The 24,091-nt window shown below is 38.1% G+C and overlaps 3 protein-coding genes across 7 annotated transcripts; 2 read left to right on the top strand and 1 right to left on the bottom strand.

Annotated features, from left to right (window-relative positions):
* LOC111346255 (uncharacterized) lies at positions 1 to 20,707 on the top strand. Of its 4 annotated transcripts, XR_015991938.1 has the most exons (8): positions 1 to 132; positions 4,098 to 5,415; positions 5,788 to 6,453; positions 7,176 to 7,283; positions 9,637 to 9,828; positions 16,977 to 17,080; positions 18,302 to 18,427; positions 19,494 to 19,632. XR_015991938.1 is itself a non-coding variant. In XM_022953551.2 (7 exons), exons 2-7 carry the CDS (start codon positions 4,173 to 4,175, stop codon positions 19,772 to 19,774), a joined length of 2,616 nt encoding a protein of 871 aa, XP_022809286.2. In that variant the 5' UTR covers positions 1 to 132; positions 4,098 to 4,172; the 3' UTR covers positions 19,775 to 20,707. The 4 variants fall into 4 exon arrangements, 3 of the variants coding, with proteins under 3 accessions (XP_022809286.2, XP_088590125.1, XP_088590128.1); XM_022953551.2 differs by lacking the exon at positions 16,977 to 17,080 and having other exon boundaries at positions 19,494 to 20,707; XM_088733999.1 differs by lacking the exons at positions 1 to 132; positions 16,977 to 17,080 and adding an exon at positions 1,479 to 2,382 and having other exon boundaries at positions 19,494 to 20,707.
* LOC148743208 (uncharacterized) lies at positions 9,835 to 16,969 on the top strand. Of its 2 annotated transcripts, none has more exons than XM_088734185.1 (2): positions 9,835 to 11,739; positions 12,569 to 14,551. In XM_088734185.1, the coding sequence occupies exon 2, from the start codon at positions 12,807 to 12,809 to the stop codon at positions 13,101 to 13,103; it is 297 nt and encodes a 98-aa protein (XP_088590311.1). In that variant the 5' UTR covers positions 9,835 to 11,739; positions 12,569 to 12,806; the 3' UTR covers positions 13,104 to 14,551. The 2 variants fall into 2 exon arrangements, with proteins under 2 accessions (XP_088590311.1, XP_088590306.1); XM_088734180.1 differs by having other exon boundaries at positions 9,836 to 11,739; positions 12,569 to 16,969.
* A 1,397-nt stretch (positions 20,708 to 22,104) lies between the features above and the next one.
* On the bottom strand, positions 22,105 to 22,937 carry LOC148743207 (uncharacterized). The gene is made up of 2 exons (XM_088734234.1): positions 22,798 to 22,937; positions 22,105 to 22,696 (listed from the first exon to the last, which is right to left on the bottom strand). Exon 2 carries the CDS (start codon positions 22,597 to 22,599, stop codon positions 22,144 to 22,146), a length of 456 nt encoding a protein of 151 aa, XP_088590360.1. The 5' UTR covers positions 22,600 to 22,696; positions 22,798 to 22,937; the 3' UTR covers positions 22,105 to 22,143.
* Positions 22,938 to 24,091: the final 1,154 nt, after the last annotated feature.

Raw genomic sequence — 24,091 nt, 5'->3', positions numbered from 1 at the left:
TGGCAAGCATCCCAGCCGTACCACTGGAGCTAACTAATTTCCCGCCTAAATCAAACTCAGCGGATATGTCTGGAACAGTTCCACAGTTCTTATGAATGGGGTGTTATTCGCCTTTTATGCTGTGTTCCATAGGTAAGGTTGCCTTGTAAGTATACTAGAAACAACGGTCAATGATTTAAGTGGCATCGCCCTCTTGCCATCGCCATCTGCTGGCGAGCGATGATCAGTGCACAGATGCAAACCAGACGAACGTCTCTAAATAAAAGTCTGGTGGTAGTGAATAAGTTTGGAACGGCTAATGTATTCCTTTCCGCGCGAATATGGGCTCAGTAATCGTCTAGACCTATCGCCACGGCGTTCTTCCATTATTCCGTACTTCCATCTTCCATGTGCTGCTATTCAGTTCGGGGGGGGGGGGGGTAGGGGGGACTATCGAATTTTGATTTCTATCATGTGTATAGATTATTCGGCACAATTTATGGAAGGATCACTATAAAACCCATACAATTCTGAAACAAAGTCTCAGTTCCAAAGGTTGTAGTCTATGGTTCTCTTAACAAACAACAGCATGTTGACAGTTAAATTTAATGTTTATGATTTGTTACGTGCCTTGTTCTGAAATTGAAAAACATGCCAGAATACCAGGAAGCTTAGAACTTTCATGAAATTAGACAGAGGATAGATGTTTGTATTTGAAGTTCATGGAAATGTGTTAAATCAGTGTTGTTTTTTTTTTCCTTTTATTCTATTTTCTTCCATTTGCAACCTCTAGGTCCCTTCCTTCCTAACCTGTGGTTGAGAATATCACATACCTACATGAAGCGTAGTAGGTATGTGATATGCACAGCTGTTTCTTGCTAGTAATGTATTCTATACTTAATGCTTTAGTGATTCTCGAGAGAAATGAGTTGTGACGTGAGAGAAATGAGATGATCAATATGAAAATTTGGAGCCTGAAGATAGCCTGATTGCAGCCTGATCACGATTCACAGGACAAGAGCTGCTCAAAAAAATTGTCTGCTGAAGCTTACTACATCACTGATTTATTTTGTCTAATAAGGCTAATGGCTAGCTTGTTTTCCTGTTCTGGGCAATTTTTCTTGTCTGGCTCTTGTCAGCTGCAGGCTGAGTGTCTGACTCCTCTCAGGCTCATTTCCCATTGTGCATTTTTTTTTTCTGGCTCTTGCAAGATTGTTTATTGCTAATTTCCCACTGTGTCAGATTCTACTCTGTCTGATTGATGTAGGGCCAGTGTTAAATATCAGAGGGAAAAAATATATCCATTCTGAAAGATGCAAAATATGATATTGAAAGCAGTAGCTCGAGGAATGTTCTGAGTCTATGTCGTTTGAAATTGCATGATTTCCCACAAATTATAATTATATGAAATTGTTCTCTATGCTGAAGACTTTCTACCTATCAATAATTTTTTCAAGTTTTGTTTTAAAAACTCTTCTAGCTACCATGAGATGTACCAATAAAATGATGTGAGTGATTCACTCCAACTCAGGCATAAATGGGGTATGATTGACCCATTTTATTTCTTAAACAAGAAGGGTGACCTATCAAGTTTGAGTTTTGTTTTGTTCTGTTTTGTTTATTTAATAATTAAGTCAGGATAAACAGTTGTATGTCGCATTTTTCATGTATCACAAACCAATCAGATTGCTGCATTTGTGTATGTATCACGTACCAATCAGATCACAGCATTGGCGTATGCTAGCACCAATCAAAATGCTGTTCCTTATGACAATTATGTCATGAAATTAGGGTACCAGGATATGTTGCAGTGGAATCAACCCAACATTGACACACACCAAGAATGACATGAACAAGAATTGTGAGCTCGTCTACCCAGTGTAATGGTTCGTGTCCTTCATGGAGACTTTTTTGCTATGATCTGTTGGGATTAGCAAGGTCATCAGGGAATTTTTCCACCATTTTAAAGTTTAAACGTGTTTTGTGTACCGCTCCTTCATTTACAATGCACATACTTTCAGCTAAAGGCCTAACACAAATTTATGTTTTGTTGTTGTATTGGAAGGGCTACTTTTGCTGACTCAGATAAAGCTTGTGCAAAGCATTTGCTTAAATCCTGTTGCTAATCTTGTTTTTGCTTTCAATTTTGTGGTTGCTCTTTTTTGCAAAGGTTGAAAAGACCATCAAGTTGTATTTACCTTCTGTGTCAACAGATATGTTAAGTACTGTGGAATCCTTTTTAAAAGCGTAGAATTTATTTTAGCTTATTTCGCAGGAGGAAAAACTGAGCGAAAATTCATTCCAGCGTGACTGCCTTATCTCTCTGTTGTGGTTCAAACGGAAAAATTAATGTAAACATGCAACATACACACCCATGCATAATCATAGAATGTTGCCACTAAGGTAAGAAAGTAATGATCTTTATAATCGTCTTCTTACTTAGAGACCAAATTATACTCAGTCTGGCTAATGATGACTGACAAAGATACTGTAATTGGCTATCACTGCATTTTATATCTTGCAAAACAACAGGAGGTGAGTTGCGCGAAAATTAATTCAAGCCAACTTAATTGTCAGTTTTTGTAACTAAGTGAAAATACATTCCCACCTTTATTAAGTCTTCCACATTATCTGTTTTTTGCTTCTTAAAGTTCCCCATGAGTTAAATATTGTTTTTAAACAGTACTTTCCTGTTACAACTATGTGTGTACATTTTACTCTCCACTGTAGACTAGACTTTCTTAGATGAAACCATTTTCTAGTATACAATGCAGATTTTGACATAATCCTACCTCACTGAAAACAATTTCTTAAGGAACATAATGCTACTATCAGTCAATTTTTCCACACAATCCTCAAGGGCTTAGATGTTTTCTACCATTAAAATTTGTTACCTCAATTCCTTGTAAACAACCTGCATTTTGTCACATATTTCATTTACAAAGGGCAAAGTCCAGATAGGCAACAATCAAAGAGGGAGCCCATGTTGTTATGCTATGAAATATGATACTTTTCTTTTTGTTCAATCTATTTTCACTTGTTCAAAGAATGGGGACAGCAAAATGTCTTTGTTCAGAGGCTATTAGAGATGAAATAGTATTTTAATTTGCTTTCCACTGAAGAGTGATGTTGTCATTTATGAATAATGCTTCCACTTTTGTCTTTTTTTTTTTATTATTTTCAATTTTTATAAGACTTGAATCTCTACCAGATGCTTGTCATAGATAAGTTTCATTGATTGAGGACCCTTCAGACAACTAGTAAACTACTTGTATCCTCAATGAAGATCACTACCACAACATAACTAACTAATTCTCTTTACATTATTTAAATTGGTTGACTGGGAGAAAGAACAAAGCAACATCAATTGAGGAAAAAAATGCAACTGTAGAAGTCCAGAACTTCAAAATTTTCTCTGAAAGCCAAAAATAAGAGGCTCTTGATCAGTCCTTGAAAACTACTGGCAATGCTTTTCCCATATTTTATCTAGACAGCTGGGTATCATTTATTTCACCAAAATGGGTAGCAGTGTTGCAATCTGATTGGCCAATTAGCCATTGCTAAGAGTAGAGACAAGGCTGCCAAAGTCAACTTGTCACACAACATGTTATGCACTAAAAAAAATTGTTTCAATTGACATCAGTATTGTGGTAAAAATAAATTGACAGTGGTTTAGCGAGGTCTGTACTCTTATTGACAACAATATTTGTCATCACTGTGGTCCAAATTTGCTGTGGACTCACTCACTTGTGCCTTAAGAGTCCACAACATTTGGGCCACTGTGATAACAAATATTGTGGTTGGTAAGAGTACAGACCCTTCTAAGCCACTGTCAATTTGTTAATTTTTAAGAAAATCAGAACTCAGCTAATCTTACTGATTTGGTCAAATTGTAAGCCTTTCAGTGTTTTGTTTTGGTTGGCTCAAGTAATTCTTCTAGAGACCAATTAAAAATTTACCAATAATAATCAATGATTATAAAAATTTAACAAAATTACTGGCATGAATATCAAAGTTGAATAGTGTTAGTGGCTCTTTTATCTGTAGGTGGCTTTCTTGAGGAAAAGGAGGTGAATTGCTTGTGTTAATTATTGTTTTTTTGTTTGTTTTTAAATTAGGTTAACTTCACTGCAATCCATGGTTAGTTTGCTATTTGAGAAAAACATGGTTCTTATTTGGGCTTGAATAAAACGATGACATCATTAACAAACTTAACTGGTGTAGATGGTGAAGAACTGAAAAGACTTGGTCTGCAACCACTGTATTGTTTTGATAGAGATGGTTCTGAAAATCTGATTTTTATGTCACCTAACACACTCTTGAATGACTCTGAGCTGAAGTATGGAGGGTTTCTTGAAAGAAGTCCTAAGAAGGTCCTTGGCCTGGTGACAAAGGACATTTTGGAGTGCCAGGACTCTCTTCTATTCCAAGTTCCAGAACTAACATGTTTCCACATGGGATATGGTACAAAGGCAGTCAATAAAGAAGGCAGGATAGCCATCAGCAAGGAAGATGCTGAGTATTGGTTACAGGAATTGAATATGAGATTTTTAAATGGAGAAGAAAGTATTGCTGGCCAAGAAGAGGAAATAGCTGAGCCTATGGATGTTGACACCCAATCAATTCATGATGACACAGTTTATCCAGCAAATAGTGGGCTCTGTATTCCTCAAAAGGGATCACGAATTTTACACTTCTCCATATTGAAAATATTTGCGAACAAAAAATTGAGGCGCAAGAAGAAAGATTCCCTTAACTTGAGAGGAAAAATTGGGCACAACAAGATTTCAGATTTTCTCTTATTCTGGACGCTCCCCTACCTTCTAAACTATACTCAACGGAAAGTAGAGGAACTCGGAAAGCATCTAACATCTAAAGGGAACGAGCCTCATTCTAGGATGAAAACTGTCAAGAAATCTTCACAGCAGATCATTTTAGAGGCATGCAAGAAAACAAAATGTAAAATCCAACCTCACTTAATGACAAAGCTTGCTAAGTATTACAGTGAAGGAAAACTTCAACAAGAGTACACTCTGCTGAGTTTGGATGATGGGTCTCCAATTGTTCTTGTTCCTCTTCAACATCTTGTGGGTAAAAAAGGGACGCTGTCCTTGAAACTGGAAGACATTGGACACTATTGGAAGAAGGATGGAAGGGACAGGTCTGTGGAGGAGTTCCTTAATGCTTTCGTGAAAAGCAAAGCAATTCAGGAAGACTACTTCAAGTGTATGAAGATGGCCAAAACTCGTCTTGGTGTGGATTACAGCATTATTTTTCCTGATCAAGATTCGTATGCGTTGTTTTTAATGGAAGTGAGGGAAAGGGACCCCAATGTACTGACAGTGGAGCCTCAGGGAAGGGGAATGATCACTCCTCCACTTGGAGTTGTAAATGGTGATGGTCAAAATGTAACTGTCTCCTTCACTTTTTTTCAGGGTAAGTAAATGTATGTGTTGTAGGTAAAAATGTTTTTTAATTAATTTCATTTTTATTTGGGTGAATTTTTTCAACTAGTTTATTTTTTCAATCAACTGTTAAAAAGGGATTCTATTTATGGGGTGTGGTAAAATAAAATAGGGGTATGTTTTTTGGGGAGGTTCTTGAAAAAGTATGAAAAAATAACAATTCTAAAACCTCATCCTTTCCCAGTTTTTCCTGACACCTCCCTTTTTCACTTTTGGCTCCCCCTGGCAACATTTCCTTTTCCACCTCCCCCCTAACACAATGTTAAAATCATTCTAGTCTGAAATCATTTCTCTGATGACACATGCCTTCCTTAATAAAAAGTTCTTCATATCTTTTGGCTAGGGACAGACCCCACATCAGTTAGTGCACTTTTCAGAGCATGTGGTGCCCAATACTGCAACCATTTCAGTATTATATTTCTTTATGGCTCCACCTGTAGTAAGGATTCTGATTGCAAGCTTGGTCACCTATATCATGTTAGAGAAGCAGAGCAGATATCTTTCCAGAGAGGAAAACTTGTTAAAGACAAGGACAAGGACAAGGACAAGGAAATCAGTTTTCGTTGTGGTGTGTCCAAGTTTGCAAGTTATGAATTCCCCAACTCATTCTCTTTTTTCACGAAGCAGGTCCGTAAGGATCCTAATGTGCAACGGGCAAGGGAAGATTTCAGTGTTAGACCTGAGACTTTTGATCCTTCTCAACACATCAAAGTTGCTTTTGCTACCGATGCAAAGCAAAAAAGTCTTAAGAATGCCTGTTGCAACAAGAACAAGAAAATAAAATCTTCAAATCGGGGAATGCTGTCAAACAGAGGAATCAAAGCAGCTAATTTGAATGGCTGCCTCTTCAAATGGATACAAAGACATGGACCAAAAGAGAACATTGGTGTAACCTTGGCTATTAACAACACCCTGGGGCCTGAAGACCCACCTGAAGTCCTGAGATCTGCTGTAAAAAGAGTCATCTTCTTGTTCGTGATTGCCATTTTACAAGCAGACCTTCAGTCAGGTGAGGGTGATAGACCTAGTAGTCAGTGGATGATTTTGGTATCCAGTCAAGTCGCCAACGGTTCAACTGGCCAATGCCAACTCGCGATGAATAAAGTTAAGTAGAGACATCAGCGAGTTGGTCTTTAACCCAGTACAACATATTAGAAGTTAAACATATAGAAAAGTAAATGATCTTTAGTAAAAAAACATGTTTTTTCTTCCATCAAAGTTTATAAGGATCTTAAGGTGAATAAAGCAAGATAAACATCACAAATTACTATAACAGCTTCAGACACGAACAAGCTGTTGTGTGACAACACCGTAAAGACTCAATTGGTTAGATTTTTTTAAGAAAACTTGGCTTCCTAGACAAGATCCTTGCTAAAAAACAATTATTTTTATTTCCAACAAAGTTTATAAAGATCTCAAGGCAAATAAATCCCCATAAACCATACATCAATGAAACAGTTATGAAATACACTATCTAGTAAAACTTATTTTGTTTTATTTTGTTAAATAAATCAAATCCTAAATCAAATCATACCTGTTCATATCAGCAATTAGAATGTTCGTATTTATGGTCATCTTTAACTTAGGGTGTTGAAATAATTTTTAAACCATGGTTTGAAGGTGATAATCATTAAGAACTGCAAATTACTTACTGGACCATGGATGAAAAATTCTCAAGTTGAAATGTGGCTAAACCTATGGTGATTTAATATTTCTTTTGGTATCACCTAGTCTACCCCACTAAATGCCTTGAGGACATTGAGGACAGTATGGGGAGTGAGGATAGTACCTTGGTAGCTAGCAATTTGTTGGCAGGGCAAAAGACACTTGTGAAAGCAGGTTTGCTTACTTTCATAATTATTTTATCTTAGTGATAAGTTTTTTCACTCGTTTCAGTTGCGTTTATGTAAAGATAATTACGGGATGTCAAGTTCCTGTTTTTTCCTATTTTTTGGCCTGCCTCCTATTTTCTCCTATTTTTTCATGAAATGCCTCGTTGTTCAGGACTAAATTTTTAGGGTTTTACTATAAGTACACAGAAACATTTTGAAATAAATAAAATTGCCAATAAAATTGATCAGTTCTACAAAAACTGAAACTTCATGTTAAAAAAAGACCAGTTTGAAGCCCTTATGAGTGATTTTCTTCTGAAACTTGTCCTCAGACTTTCTCAATGCTTTTGATAGCATGCAAGGGATTCTAGGAGGTTCATGTGCATGCATGTTTTTGTGTAATTTATATGGCGATGCATTGCGGATGTATGCCATTGTTCCTGTTAAATATTAAAGCATTGGGTTGTAGAACAGATCTAGAGTTGCTGTTGAGAATGTTAAAAAAGGATAGAACTAAGAAAAATCCTCCTATTTTTTTCCAATTTTGGGTTGAGAATTCCTATTTATTTCCTATTTTTTGGCCATTAGTGCTGTCATTCCCTATTTTCTAAGTGTCATTTGTCACTTGACACCCTGTAATTAATATACTGTCTTGAATTTAACTTGCACTTTATTAGCAGTGCACTGTCATTTGTAACACACAAATGCTGATAGATCATAATATTTGTATTATTTCCCACCAAAAGGGTTCATGTTGATCATTCTTCTCCCTAACTTGATGATCTCTTTGTTTTTCTTTTCCAACATTTTCTAGGTAAACTTTAAGATAAATATATCTTATTACACATTATTTTGTGTAGTGTCACAGAGTATTTTTAAGAGTTGTGCCATATTTTGATGAGGCTGTAGGGCAAATCAAAATACAAACAATAAGTTTGTGTTTTTGAGTTTTCGAGTTTGCGAGTTTTTGCATTATGTGTACTTTACGAAGCAAGGGAATTACTCTTCAAACTCAAACAAAAGGAAATGTTATTTTCACTCAGGGTTGTTACTAAGCACCAAATGCTGGCAAATGAAAGAGTGGTTATCGCTGGCTGGATTTTTGGCCAGCAAACCCTCCCTAAAGTACAACAGACACTTTTGAAGTTACACACCAACAATTGTTAGACATTGAAAAGATTTAAATATACACCTGACAAACCTGAGTATTAGCGACTGAAATGTTGCTTTGAGGATGTGTTTATAGTCAGTCTGCATGATCATTTTATACTAAACCAAGATTGCCAGTTAGATGCATGTACACATAGTAGACAAGGGATAAAAGCACACCAAAAACGTTTACTGATGTCTATGCCATGATTCCAGGACTGCATAGTACTTTCTGAGGTACAAGGTCTGTATCAAACAGAGGAAGGAGTGCTAATTGCTCCAGCACTGTTGCTACTTAGAGTCTACATCAAACAAGGTGGCCAAAAAAAGGGTTATTCTGGCTGATTTTATATTAACTTGCCTCAAAATGTTCACAAGGTTATGTCAGTTTTAATACAACATCCATCTCCATAATTGTAATTAGAAGCAAAAGGCAAAGGCAACACTTAAGAGGATGTGGATCTTCAAGGAAGACATAAAATCCTCAATGCACTATAGAGATGTGCCATTCAATCAAACTGCAATGAACCACCTACCTATCAACGGTAGTTCAACTGATGTCTTTACTTCTTAGTTTGATAATGATATTGACAAATTTGAGATATCAGGTAAGAATCAGTTGGTCCAAAGTCAATAATATTGTTGTAAAGTTAAGCATAGCGTGACAAAGCGTGACAAACAATTCTAAAGTAAGCTTTGATTACATAATTACAGCCGGAAATATGATTTATGTGTAACCCTTTGTTGTTAGAGTATCCGTGAAACTAGCTAGTACTATTCCTAGTATGTGTCGCATGGAATATGGAAACTTGTACGTGTTTTCCGTCTAAAACACGTAGGAACACTAGTTCCGCAGGATCTACGAAAGTGTCCTCCCTTATCTGTGAAATTGCAGATACGTGGTAATTAAGTTGTTTATTCTAAGGGAAACTCGTATTATATTCTGTATTTTGTATCGCGTATGATTTAGCTACCATTGTGTATATAAGAACCTTGATTCAAGCAATAAAGTAGATTCAGTTGATTGTAAAGCAGTTGAGTGTCCTCCACCCTGTGTGCGAGCTCGATCACGTTAAACCCAACGTTTGCCTAAGCATCGAAACAGCCCGACGCTAACCGACCCTCGGCCAGAATTATACTACAATATGATAATTAATTCAGACTCTTATCATTTTAATTTTTGTATTGAATTTTTCTTCTTGACTCATTAGTTTCTGGCAAGGGTGTGATTCAGAGTAGTGCTAATGATGATGGAGACCACAGTGACAATGATGTGGATGATGATGAGAGCTATGATGACGACAATACTGATGATGATGATGATTGCAGTGACAATGATGATGATGATGAAGACAGTGACGATGATGCTGATGATAATGATGAGGATGATGATGATGATAATGGTGAGGATAATGGTTAGAATGGCTCATGATATTTCAAAACTCTCCAAATATCTCTCGCAGCGTGGCGGTTCCTAATGTTTGGGTGAATTTTAAAATATCACTGGTGGTGTTCATCCCAAATAAACCTAGAAATAATTCTCTCTCCTCTTATTTTTCTAGGCCTTGACAAGGGAATATAAATTCTCCTGACCTAGATAATTTGGTTTTATTTGGTATGTTGAAGAGTGAATTGGCTTCCATAAAGAGTTTCTAAAGCTGGCCTCTCAAGCGTTCTTAATTTGCATTAAGATTTGCTTTGAAGAATGACTAAACCAAATTATTTAGTAGGTAATCCCATCAGGCAGTTGGTATTCCAACTGATAATGTCTGGGGTTGAGAGAAAAATTAATATTTGGCCGAGAAGCAAAGCCTAAAGAGAAATTTTGAAATTTTGAGCACAAACTCTGGTAATTTATCCATAAAAAGAATTAAGGAAAAAAGGCTGATTATGCTAGTCATACTGCTTTTATAATAGGAGCAAAAATTATGCTTGCTTTTCCAAACCATGCAAAAATTGTGCAAGCATAATTCATAAGGGCGGCCTAGTTCTAACTTAAAATGCCTTTCACTGAAACAGCACCACAGTTTCTTTGAAACTTATCCCCCTTCAATCAATTTTTAGGCCTGTCGCATTTTTTCTCTCCAAAGAAAATTTAAACGGAGGGGTGTTATATAATTTTCTTAAAATTTGCTTATGTCAAAGCAATCCTCCGAACTCCTTTTCTGACTTCAGGTAACCCACTTTCGCTTCTGCTCAAATTTCAATAGATTCCAGGTCTTGATAGTTTCTTAGGATGGACTAGTACTGTTTTTCCATACTGTGACGTCATTGAGTTTAGTGGTAAGTCTCTTGCTAGACTTGCCAAGATACTGAGTACGATACTTACCTTTTTCTTCCATATCGGTATTGATATCAATACCCATACTGCGACGTCATTCAGTTTAGTATTACCCAGAATCTTTTCGCCTCCTTGTCAGCGGTTGGTCACTTAGCATGAGACGAAGCATGGGTAGGTCACGTGCAGCATCGAATGTACGGAAGCAGCGATACTTCTCGCGAGTAATGATTTTTTCCGATCTAACAAAAAAAAAAAAAAAAGTCTTTTTGTAGGATTACACAATTACTGGTGAACCAGTAGTTTCCATTGTGGTCCTTGCAAACAAATGAAACAAATGGTCTAAATTGAACATAACATCATTAAGAACCCCAACCGGCCGGAGGCAAACCAGTTGGCTATAGGGAATCCTTGTTTACAATATTTGCCTCATTAGCATAAGCAATTCAGTTTCTGATGGAGCTAAAAATAAATCAGTTCTGAATATCGAAAGGTCAAAGTACGATTAACTCGGCCTACGAGCCTGATGCATTGAATACTTTTTGTGCAACACGGGTTTAAAAACTCAAAATTTTACATAGAATGTATGAGCTCATTAGCGCTTTTGCCACCCAGAAATTTTGCAGTTTTTGATGGACTATTTCTCCTTGAATATTACACCCAAAGAGCTAAAAATTTCACCATGTACTAAGGTTTTCTAGCTCTTTAGCTGCCTGAAGTGAATTTGTATCTAACATGCTTCCTTCTTTACGCAAAGCCGTATGCAAATGAGCAAAAATGTAAACAATGACGTCAGCATGAATCCGCCTATTTAGAAGCGTGGCCAAGGATCTGAACTCGGGGCTACCGTGAAACAGATCCAGTGGTCAGGGTGGGAATCGAACCCGGGAGTGGCGGATTACAAGTCCGACACTCTAACCACTCGGCCACACTGCCTCCAACCTTGATATTGCCGGTATCGTTATCATCCCATCCCTCTATTTCTGATGTGTGACAAAATGGAGGACAGCAACTGTGGCGCTGAAATAGGAGAAAGGTAGGGAAAGCTCATTACTTTATCATCAAAGGCTATTTTGACTGAGTTGTGCTGGGTTTGAAGTTAAAGAAATCAATATTTTTACGGGTGTAGATAGTTTTCTGACAAACTAGCACAGTTCGGTGAACTTACTTCACTTGCTTCACCTGCGTGAACTTCAAATCCCAGACTTCGTTAAGGAAGAGAATTAGGAAAACCTGACAAATTTGTTTTGATAAAAGCAGTTCAGTAGAATTTAAACTATGGAATTCGCCGTGAAATCAATGCAACGAAGAAATGTTGATTTGGCAGGAGGAGTTGATTCAGCAGGAACTGGTGCAGGCAGTGACATAAATCTCCTTTCAGTTTAACAGTATCATTCTACCCGTTGACTTTAAATGTCGCGGTAGTCAAATGCTCTTACCACCTACATTAGGGGGTGGGGAGATAACATGCTGTAAACATGTAGAAACTTAATTGGTGCAGTTCTGAGTTCAAACCCGACCTGTTCAATCAATTTTGGTCGCTTAAATTGAGGGAAAGAGAAACTTGTGAGCAAGCAAATGAAGTTTAGGCTTTAATGGCCTTATGTGCTAAGGGCATGAAAAGGATCGAATGAAAGGCTCCAAATCAGACTCTTTTGATTGAATTTTATCAAGAACAGCAGCAATGGATTTTTCCCATCACCCCATAACAGTGGATTGTACTTCAGAGGAAAATCAGTTCAGTCTCTTTTGTCGAAGTATTGTTTTTGTATGGTATTGGATAAAGGTGGACAAGGTTACGTAGTGTAATGAAAAATGCTTACATTTTTAGCCATAATGTGCATTAATTTTTTCCTCCATGGCAGGGCAAATGGTGATACAAGCAATAACTCTGTAAAGTTGAAGAAGTCACCCTTATAGCAGATGAGTGGCTGTCAAAAAAGGGGGCCTTTCCATCATCAGCAGGGTACTATCCACGCAACTAGCAAAATCCAAAAATCTGAAAGTTACTTTTTTCATGTGTGAATGCAATGAAGAAGAGAAGAAACAGGCAGAGGAATGCAATGTTGAAGTGATTGAGTCAGAGATCCCCAATGAAGAAGAATGGTTGAAATTCCCCCTGCAGACTTTAAAGCAGACTTGGTCATTGGACCTGGTGCAAAGCTTGGAAAACAAGCAGAGTATTTAAGAGATAACTTTGAATGCAAGTGGGTTCAATTGGTGCACACAGAGCCTGAAGAGCTGTCAAGTTCCAAAGGATATCCAGGGGCTGGGGCTAAAGGTGAGGAGAAGTCTGAGGAAGAAGTCAGGCTGTGCAGAAATGCTGATATGGTGGTTGGCATTGGACCAAAATTGACAGAAGCGTACAGTGCCAAGTTACACCCTTGTAATGTTTTTTAGCTTACCCCTGGCATTTTCAAGGAATTTGTTGACATTAAAAAAGCATCAAGTGAAGGCAGGAATTCCCGCGTGCTTATCTTTGGAAGTGGGGACGCAGAAGATACTTCCCTTTAAGGTTAAGATCTTGCTGCCAAGTCTATTGCACAATTGCATGAGAGCGATAACTCTCTCTACTTGATTTTTCTGAGTTTGCGAGATCAGGAGCATGATCAAGTTAAAGAAAGGTTAAAAGAACATGGTCTTCTAGCAGAAAGATTAGTGACCAGATCATTTTGTGAATCCAGACAGAAGCTTGGTGAAACTTCTCAAGAGGCAGATCTTGTTATTATGCCATCGAGGTCAGAGGGCTTTGGATTAACAGCATTAGAGGCACTGTCTGCTGGCCTCCCAATTCTTATAGGCTGGAACACTGGGCTTGCTGAAGCCATAAAAAAGGTGCCAAATGGAACCAGTTGTATAGTGAAGACTGATGACCCAAACGACTGGGCCGGAGCAATTAAAGAAGCCCAACAGAAAGATTAGACTATACGCAAACTATAAGATTAGACTATACGCTATACGCAAAGCTCGTAAAGCTTTCATGGAAAAGGCTTTGCTGTCCAACAAGTCTAAGGAAGTCTGGCGCATGGTTCACCGCGTACTCCACCCCTGTCGACAGCCTTTAAGGTTTGACCCAGACAAGCTTAATCTTCATTTTGCTACGACGGCAAGGAGAACGCTTGATGTTGAATTGACCAACCAAGATGGACTCTTCCAGTTCATCCGCGGTCTTACGGATAAAGAGGGCGCCTTCCACCTGGGAAGTGTTACACAAAGAGAAGTCCTGCAAACCCTTAAACAACTGCGCACTGACTGTTCGACTGGACCCGACCAATTGCCTGCCCGGTTTGTAAAGCTGGCTTCTAGATACTTGGCCGGCCCACTCACAACTATCATCAATAACTGTATCTCAAAGTTGTACTTCCCGCATGCCTGGAAACTCGTGCGTATCAGCCCCATTTCAAAAGTTGACACACCTGTCTCAGAAGATCTCTTGCGTCCAGTGTCGATTCTTCCTGTACTTTCTAAGGTATTTGAGAAGCTTGTTGCTTCCCAAATGACTGATTCCTGCACTAGAAAATCTCTCCTTAGAGACACCATCTCGAGCTTTCATACGGGGCATTCGACCTCTACGGTACTCTTAGGTATAAGGGACGACCTATTGAGTGCCGTGAAAAGGAAAGAGGTAACTCTTACGGTACTGGCAGACTTTTCGAAAGCACTTGATACCATTTGTTTTAAAACGGCGATACCAAGTTGCATCACCTCGGTTTTTCAAAGTATGTCCTCGAATGGCTGGCTAATTACCTGTACAGCAGGAGACATTACGTTCAAGTTGATGATCGGAAATCGTCACCCGTGCTCTCAGAATTTGGAAACCCCCAAGGCTCAATCCTTGGACTGATGTTGTTCAATCTCTACGTTGCGGATCTTCAAAATATTCTTCCACCTACAATCAAAAGTTTCCAATATGCCGACGACACAACATTATACTCTAGCTGTTCTACACCGGAGATCACATCTCAAGTGGAAAGCATAAATACAACCCTGGCAGGCCTCAGCGCCTGGTCAAATGATTCAAACCTGGCCCTGAATTCTAAGAAAACTAAGGCCATTCTTATCTCAACTCCACAGATGACTCATGTACATTCTCTCGGAAATTTGGAGTTGGGATTAGAAATCTCTGGTAAACCACTGGAACGTATAAATGTTACAAAACTCCTGGGAGTACACATGGACTCAAATCTTAAATGGGAATTTCATATCAGTTCTATTCTTAAATCTTGCTATGCGACTCTGAGAACCTTAAGAAAAATAAGGAACTTTACTAATTTTAAACTACGGAAACATTTGGTAAAAACAATTCTGTCTAAAATAAGCTACTGTGACATTGTTTTTTATCCACTACCAAAGTTCGTCTCAGCTAGACTACAAAGACCCCAGTTCGCTATGGCTAGTTTCATCACTTGTAAATACGTAAACAGTATATCTACCATTTTGGATCTTGGCTGGCTACCTATCCTGGAGCTAAGGGACTACTCGCTACTAAAGACTATTTTTAAAGCACTGTATTCTGATAACTGGCCCTCCCATTTAAATTTGCAAGTCGTTAAACCCGTTAGGCATCTCCGTTCTAGTGTTGCTCCAAGGCCTTATGTTCCATTTGTACAAGGCACCTTTCAGCATTCAGCAGCCATGATTTTTAACGAATTGCCAGCAATTATAAGGAATTACACAGATTGTAAAGAATACTGCAGGCTCTGCAAGGCGTTCTTAAAGGCGCGCACTTTGTCTTCCTTGTAAAGGTATAGAAACAACCACCACCACCAACTAATATATTCTACATCTTTACTTTCATGTATAGTTTTTATTACAATTTAGTTAGACATTATAATTTAGTTTTAATATTAAATTTTAGTATCGTAGGCCTTCACAGATGAAGAGCCACACCTCATACTCTGCGGTATTTTACAAACTCTTTCTTTCCTCGCACAATTAAATTATGGAACGATTTACCGAGCAGCATTAAGCAAGCGAGCTTTTTACATAACTTTAAAACCTTAGTTAAGCAGTTTTATACAGAAATGCTCACGCTTTATACTCCGCCCTAACTAAGTATCGCAGTCGGTCGGCAAATTAAATTATTTTATTCTATAGACAAAGTACATAAGTACATATGTAACCTATATTTTTCTATTCTTTATTTTGTAAGGGGACAAATGTCAATTGGGGCTCGCCCTGTATTTTTCTCCTGCCCTTATATTTTTGTTTATTTATTGCGTGTCTCTGTTCATGTATTTACTTGGAAATTGTATTTTTCAGTGGCAAATCTCAATAAACTGAACTAAACTTTTTATGTGGATATACTGTGAATAAACCGTTATTATTATTGTTATTATTATACAACAAGTATATATGAAAGACATATATATGAACTGCGGTTATGAAACGTATGTGTGCACGATCCTTCGCAGTAAAGCACTATTTAAGCAATAGTGAAAATCAGACCTAAAAAAAATTCAGGCCTGTACGGGATTCGAACCACTGACCTCTGCGATACTAGTGCAGCGCTCTACCAATTGAGCTAACAAGCCAACTGGGAGCAGGCCATCAAATTAATTCGACATAAACCCGTAGATGATAAATCAAACAACAAGTATATATGAAAGACATATATATGAACTGCGGTTATGAAACGTATGTGTGCACGATCCTTCGCAGTAAAGCACTATTTAAGGAATAGTGAAAATCAGACCTGAAAAAAATTCAGGCCTGTACGGCCTTGTTTGATTTATCATCTACGGGTTTATGTCGAATTAATTTGATGGCCTGCTCCCAGTTGTCTTGTTAGCTCAATTGGTAGAGCGCTGCACTAGTATCGCAGAGGTCAGTGGTTCGAATCCCGTACAGGCCTGAATTTTTTTCAGGTCTGATTTTCACTATTGCTTAAATAGTGCTTTACTGCGAAGGATCGTGCACACATACGTTTCATAACCGCAGTTCATATATATGTCTTTCATATATACTTGTTGTTTGATTTATCATCTACGGGTTTATGTCGAATTAATTTGATGGCCTGCTCCCAGTTGGCTTGTTAGCTCAATTGGTAGAGCGCTGCACTAGTATCGCAGAGGTCAGTGGTTCGAATCCCGTACAGGCCTGAATTTTTTTCAGGTCTGATTTTCACTATTGCTTAAATAGTGCTTTATTGCGAAGGATCGTGCACACATATGTTATTGTTATTATTATTATTATTATTATTATTATTTTTATTATTATTATTATTATTATTATTATTATTATTATTATTATTATTATTATTATTATTATTAGACTTGAAGAAGCAAGGTGTCTTTGTGAAGACTATGAAAAGAAATATCCCTGGGATGCGCAATGTGAAAAGCTTGTGGAGGAAATACTTAAGTTGGACAGACATGGTATGCGCAAGTGTTATACATGTATACTTGTCTTGATTAACCAGTAACTTAAGTTTTCAGTAGGGGTATTTCTCTGCAAACTAGCTTGCAAATTAACCTTGCCAGTTTATTTATCTTGGGGGTGAGGAGGGCATGTAATGTTTCAGATGTGTGGATGACTGTGGAAGTTTTAATCCTGAAAATAAAAATGGAAAAAAATACTATCACGAGTAATATGCAAAGATTTTCTGCATTTTAGCAATACTGCAGAAAGAAAATAGAAAAATGTTTTTACCTTGCTGTGCAATTACCACAAGTCACTGTACATGCACAGTATTTCAGGTGGTATTATCTTTACACTTAAGATCATAAAGTTTGTCATGGCTTTTGTTGTCCCTAACTCTTTTTAGTGTCACAACTAAAAAAGTTCTTCAAAGCTGTAATGCTACTTTGATACAGAAAGAGAAACTCTTCCTTGTCAAACCTCCTGTAAAACCTGTGATATTTGCTTGTGCCACAGCAGGGACAAGATGTTAGAATACCCCCTGCCCCCCACCATCACTGAAAGCAGCAGAGTTCCCACCACATATCATTCCCTTAGCATAGCTTTGTGTTTCTTGTTCTGTGGTTAAATTAATTAGTGGTTTCTCAATCCTTCAGTTGTTACAAGGAAAGAAATTAAGATGGGGGCTTTAAGACCTTTTCTTCTCTTGATTTTACTCTGACTCATTGTTTTCCTCTTTGTGTGGTGTATTTAGTGTGAGTTTGCTTACATGCTGGGTACAGGGCTTCATGCTCAAGCTTTTTTCAAAGTTGCCCTTTGGTGGCCTTAAATCAAAATGTTGGCCAGTAAAAAGACTCGCAATATCGCAATAGGTCTAACGTTTAGGCGAGCTAGTTGAAAAGAGGCAAATTTTAATAAAAAATAACGCAGCATGAGTAATATTTTATAGAAAGAGTTGTGGTGTTACGAGAACGAAGACCTAAGACCTAAGACCCGGTCTTCGTTTTCGTAGTACGAAAACGAAGACCCTGTTAACAGAAAACCGTAGAAATTACAACTTAAACACACATTAAACAGGTACAACGCTTAGAAATATAATACATTACACCTCACGCGTTTCTTCCCATTATTATACTGCCTGTATTATTATACTACCCGTATTATTATACTGCCCATATTATTATACGGCCCGTCTTGTCGCAAGAACAATATACAACATTTTTTTAACCCCTTTTTAGTACAATTTGACAAAGAGGAGACCAAGAAGGATGACCGCCGGAAAACGGAACTGAAGGAGGTTTCCTCAGGAAAGAGCGCCTCCTCAAGTGAGAAAAATATGGCAGAGCTTACGCAGGACCAATCAGGTAAGGCATGGGTAATCGGCTTAAGCGCATGTAAGTACTTTATGACACACTTTTCTATTTAGCAATATGTAACGGATATTGTCTTGGTTTACTATTGTGTTTTTAACATCATTAAAGAATTGATTCATGCTTAGCGTGCCTATACAGTCGAACCTCGATTATCCGGACTTTTTTCTCTGTTCCCAATTTTTTCATGAATATTAATTAGTTGTGATCGTGAAAACTCAAAGTTGCAAAAAGCCCAATAATCCTTTCAAAAGATTGTTGAAACAGCGTATTATACTGTGCCCTTTTCAAAATTCGGACAACAGCGAGTCAAATTCACAGCCCGAATTCAGAGAGGATAATACTGCTGAGTCCATGGTCGAAATGTTGGAACATGTACAGCAACTTGAAAATGAGGAAATGCCTAATGCTCACGATCTGGAAGACTGGCTTAATCTGGAAAACGAGCTCCCGAATTCACCGTAAATGTCTGATGAAGAGATTTTAGCCACCGTTGTCGAGATTCGACGGAAAGCGAAAGTGTATGTAGCGATGAGGAAAATGAGGGCGAGGACGAGGACGAGAAACTACTATCGACTTAAAGAGGCAGCGCAATGTTTCAAAAAATGCTTGTCGTGGATGGAATCACAGAACGATATTGACCCTGTTCATGCGCAGTTAATGCACCTAAGACGAATGATGGACTTTGCAATGCGATCAAGCTACAAGTCTGAAGCAAACAAACATACTTGAACATTTTAGACCTTTGTAAATACCTGAACTGAAAGTTTTTGTTTGTAAATACAGACAGGCTGTGTAGTTTTCTTTGCTGTAGACCTTTTGTTTACATTTCTATCTCATAAATATTCATATTCTCGATTATCCGGATTATTTACTGAAACTTTTGTACTGACCTTAAATTCAACCTATGACTTCCACACAAAAGGCTTTATACTTTTATGATGACTTAAATGGCGAACTGAGAAATTATCGTAAATCGTTTTACTTCATTTGCAGTCTCAGTCAACTTATTTTTGTCCTTTATATATGCTTCTCATTAACGATAAATTTGTATTTGTAGTCAAACAAGGTACACCAAGTTATGATGAATTGGAACATCTTGCCTCAAAGCTTGGTGGTGTTTGGAAAAAGCTTGGGCGCCGCTTGGGCATCGAAGAGCCAAAGCTTGACGAAGTGAGCAAATTAAACGAGGAGCTGTCTGAAAAGGGATATAAAATGCTCCGGCATTGGAAGGGACTAAACGGTTCAGCCGCAACTTACCAGATTTTGGCTCAAGCACTACAACATGAGCTTGTGAATCGGCGAGATTTAGCGGAAGAATTTTGCTATGAGCAACAATGAATGGAAATGTGTCCTTAGAGTGTATGCAAAGATTGCATATATTTGTATGTAAAATTTAAAATGGAAAACTAGACACTGCCATAGCAAGTGAATTATAATCTTGAAATTTTTAAACCCGAAGGTAAGGCTATTTTTTCCGTTTTGTAGATTTTTGATCTTAAATTCGCGCTTAGTTGCTTCTCTCATTATGCATCAAATATAACTTCTAGGCGTTCGTAGCTGACGATTGATTTGATCTCTAGAGCCCGAAACTACAAAATTATTTATGTAAGGGCTGTGTTCGATGAAGTTCTACTATTTTTGAGTGGCGAATTTTGCTCAATGCCTTGAGAGCAAGGTGTATCATAGATTCTAGACGGGCTATACGCCCACTGAAACGGGAATGGTTTCTAGCGACTCCTAAGGAGAAATATCATTTGTAGCAATAGTATTTTTTAAAAGTGAACGTTGTATAAAGTTTCACTCTAAAATAATTTATGATTAGTTATATATGTTCATGTTTTTAAATATTTTAGGGGTATTCAATTTGAGATGGTCAATTATTTGATACTAACATGTAACCACAGACTTTTTTTTTAACAAAACACCATCTTTTTATTATTATCACACAAAACATTTTTAGCATACTTGTAAGTTTAGATGTAATCTAATCTGTTCAGAATTGATTTTAAAATATAACGGATGTACAGAACACACGTTTGAGTGTCCATTTATAGCCCGAAATCAGGTGTACGGATACAGGTAGCGTACCCGTACGCGTGTAATGTTCATGTGCGTAACTAATTTGATTAAGATATATACCCGAAGAGTTAACACGCTGGGATTGGTAACGATTGTTTACAAAGATGGTGGCCGCGGCGGCAAGGTTTGCTTTTCTTCCTCAGAAATAAGTTATCTAAATTGTTTAATAAAGTCTATCAAATGTATCCAAAATTCTCCTTTACGAATGTTCTGTCTTTAGAAAGTACGCCAATGACATGCTTCTTCTCCATGCGTTTGATACTGAGGATGAGGGCATCGCAAGTCTCCTTGCGGTTGCTCTAAGCAAAGTTCCGTATAGTGTTGACTTGTTTTAAAATTGACCTTGAAAATCTGGACGAGCAAACTTGCATCGACCTATTTAGGTAATAGTCCAGTGGTCAGTGCGCTGGACTCTAGGTCAAACGGCCCGGGTTCAAGTCCTGGCTGGGGCTTAACGTTGTGTCCTTAAGCAAGACACTTCACTCACATTGTTTCGTCTTCTCGGATAGGACGTAAAGCCGGTGGTCCTGTCTCTTAAAGGGTAAGGGGTAAAAGACGTTAATTTCCCACGCACGAGATTACTGTGTGCTGGATGTCCTCCCCTGGGGTGGGTTGGCTGGGAAAACAGCAGGTCCACATCATCTTATACAGTTGCCAATAAATTCAACCTGCTTGAACAAATAAACATGATGATGATGATGATGATGAAATTATAGTCGCGATGACAAAAGTAGGTATTCGAACTCTCCAAACCTTACAACTTTTCGACACGGGTTTAACAAAAACAATCCTAGAGTACTGCACGATGCTCTTTCAATACCTGCTGTGTACCAGTGTCCAAATGGAACTGTGGCTGGTGGCTTGGAATAACATTGCCAAGGAGTCAAACAATTCAATTCATCCGAAAGCGCGAGCACACGACACCGTCTGTTATCGCAAACCCCGCAATTTGATCGAGGCACATCACCAAACAATTTCTTTGATTGTTAACTTCAGCCTTGACTCCCATGCCATATTTTTCAATGCTAGTGCTTTTGAGAGACAACCGTCGGAGCAATTCTCAGAAATGCCCCAAATTACTGCGACAAATTGATATCGTTTCAGAGCTCAACCATCGCATTTGAGATCCAAAGTCAATCCAGTTTGATGCGCTTTCTTTACCGCAAAAATTTAAATTTGGGCAAAAATATTTCAACAGACTTGCAATAACATTGCCAAGGAGTCAAACAATTCAAAACGTTTTAAAAACTCACTTGTTTCTCCATCATGTAGCTCATCCTTCTCGTACTCTCTTACTCGTTATTCTTCTACGCGAAAACTGGTGTCTACCCCAGGAAAACGACTGGGTCTACCGGGTAAGAACGATGACGTCATCGCAAAAGGAAAAAAAAACATGGCGCTACCCGTTACCCGTACACCGATTTCGGGGTACCGTAAATTCTCGAATTAGCGCCCAGCCTCAAATAAGCGCCTCGCTTCGAATTAGCGCCCCTCCTAAGGTTCAAAATTTGTAATAAGCGCCTACCTTCAAATAAGGCCCCCCCCCCCCATCCCCCGAGAAAAAATGAGGTTCGGTACTCGGTACGATATACGAGTCTATACGGTTCTTTTAATGAAATGTGATATTGTTAAATGGTATAAAAAGTAATGTCCTTTGAAAATCGCACGGGTTTGCTCCTCATTTCCTTGATAGAAATATCCATGTGAGCACATAGCTGCTTCACTTTATTAAGTTCCTCGTAAAAATTTGCTCCCAATCGTCGGCTTCTTGTTACTGCCTCAAAAGTTCCTGGAATTACGAGGCCATTTTCAAGTTTGCTGCTTCCAGTGACTTCAACTACCACCTGATTATCCTCATGAGCTCGTGGAAATGTAAACACGAGGAAGCAAAGTTCAATGGGTACATGTCCAACCAGCTTGCTACTCTCTTGAATGAATGTTCCAACAACATATTCATCATGCTCTTCAGCCTCCTTTCTTTCATCTTTCCGACACACTAGCCTTTCTCCAAGCTTTGGTGACCACTCTGTTTTACAAACATGATTTCCCCTTATCACAGACGCAAATTCTATTTCGTAAACCATCTGCCAAGTGAAGGTATAGCTTGTAGCCGCTGAATCGATCGGTTAATTTTAGTCTTTTAACCCAGGTTCATCAAATAAACGGCATACAAATATGTTTCTGAAAGTAGAATTACTCAATCGAAACTTGTAAACGCGAAGCAAAATAAAGCAAAATGAATGTATACAAAGCTCAAATAAATCGAAATGTCGAACACTTACAAACAATCTGAGGGTTCTTTCTCAAAATAACTGAAAAATGTTCGTTGAAATCGATAGGATGAAAACGATTCACATTCACAATCTTCAGAACAAAATTCGTCATACATATGGCCGAACAAGATCACTCGCTCGGCCTGGTAACGACTACAGATGTGTCATGTTAAAATCATGAAATGTCCGTTTGGAACCTACATAGCTTGTACGCGCCATGTCTCAAACAGCGGACGAAAGTTGCGCACGTGTTTCGTACGTGATAGAATATGGTCTCTTCTCATGGGTGGTCTTTTCCGGTCTTCTCAAAATACCGCATGCTTGGTCTTGTGTCGTGACCATTTCCAACAGGCTATCTTTAAAACAGAGAATGGGGAATGAGAGAATGGGAAATGAGGGAATGGAGAATGAGGGAAGAGGGAATGGGGAATGGGGAATGGGGAATCTTTAAAAGGGGGAATCTTTAAAAGCGGGAATCTTTAAAATGGGGAATCTTTAAAAGCAGGAATATTTAAAATGATTTGGATATATCAACAAAGTTGAAATGGTAAATTGGCCACCGTAATGATTACAAAAGCTGACGTTTCGAGCGTTAGCCCTTCGTCCGACGAAGGGCTAAAGCTCGAAACGTCAGCTTTTGTAATCATTACGGTGGCCAATTTACCATTTCAACTTTGTTGATATATCCAAATTATTTCGTTACTCCCACCGACGCAGCCCCAAACAGTTTCTTTCGAAACTATCAGCCTTTAATATTTAAAATGGTTAATCTTGAAAGCGAGAATCTTTAAAATGGTTAATCTTTAAGGCGGGAATCTTTAAAACGTAGAATCTTTAAAAGCGGGAATCTTTAAAATGAGGAATCTTTAAAAGCGGGAATCTTTGAAAGGAGGAATCTTTAAAACGGGGAATCTTTAAAAGCGAGAATCTTTAAAAACGGGGAATCTTTAAAATGAGGAATCTTTGAAAGCGGGAATCTTTGAAAGGAAGAATCTTTAAAATGAGGAATCTTTAAATGGGGAATCTTTAAAATGAGGAATCTTTAAAAGCGGGAATCTTTAAAATGAGGAATCTTTAAAACAGGGAATCTTTAAAAGCGGGAATCTTAAAAATGGGAAACCTTTAAAAGCGGGAATCTTTAAAACAGGGAATCTTTAAAATAAGGAATCTTTGAAGCCCCATTTCCAACCGAGATTCCTTGCGCGCCCGGATCATTTTTCATATATGAAAAATACGCTATTTTCCTCGTAGTTGCGGAATCGCTTTGATATCTTCTTCCATCTTACTAATTAGGGCTTTCAAA

This window comes from Stylophora pistillata, chromosome 1 (genome assembly GCF_964205215.1).
Source record: "Stylophora pistillata chromosome 1, jaStyPist1.2, whole genome shotgun sequence".
In the NCBI taxonomy this organism is placed as follows: domain Eukaryota; kingdom Metazoa; phylum Cnidaria; class Anthozoa; order Scleractinia; family Pocilloporidae; genus Stylophora; species Stylophora pistillata.
Note: the sequence above shows the minus strand (reverse complement) of the source record. Positions and strands in the feature narration are given on the sequence as shown.